The following is a 397-nucleotide window of genomic DNA, read 5'->3' as shown; positions in this document are numbered from 1 at the left end:
AATCTCTTGCCCCTAAAGAGAGAAAATAAAGTTTTTCAAATATTTCAGCACTCGTCTGGTGAATTTCTTGAGGGTTGTCTCCTAGAGTTGCCAGGGAAAAATATACTACAATAGTATCCAGTTGGGAAAATTTAATGAAATTTTTTAATTTCATCAGTGAGGTTTGTATTGATGTCTTTTTACAGAAAGTCACATGTGTTTTATGTTTCTCTTTTATTACTTTTTTTTTTCCTGATGTAAATTGTTATCATCTTTTCCCTTGCATGGTAATAGTAAGTATACCTGTCAAAGAAGCACTCATAAAAATGGAAAATCTCTGTTCATGCAAAATATCACTAATTAAAATTGTTTTCTTCATATTGTTGATTATACCGAATTTTTCAAGAAAGCTGTTTTG

At 30.0% G+C, this 397-nt stretch overlaps 1 protein-coding gene across 1 annotated transcript in view; it reads left to right on the top strand.

Moving 5' to 3' along the window:
* Window positions 1-48: 48 nt before the first annotated feature.
* The window catches only part of LOC119594648, a gene marked incomplete in the record, with an annotated part of 85,920 nt that continues 85,571 nt past the window's right edge, over window positions 49-397 (top strand). The window contains 1 exon segment of the mRNA XM_037943697.1: window positions 49-161. Coding sequence (XP_037799625.1) covers window positions 135-161 — 27 coding nt within the window.

Source organism: Penaeus monodon, chromosome 34 (genome assembly GCF_015228065.2).
Source record: "Penaeus monodon isolate SGIC_2016 chromosome 34, NSTDA_Pmon_1, whole genome shotgun sequence".
NCBI lineage: Eukaryota > Metazoa > Arthropoda > Malacostraca > Decapoda > Penaeidae > Penaeus > Penaeus monodon.
This window is presented reverse-complemented; position numbering and strand designations above follow the sequence as displayed.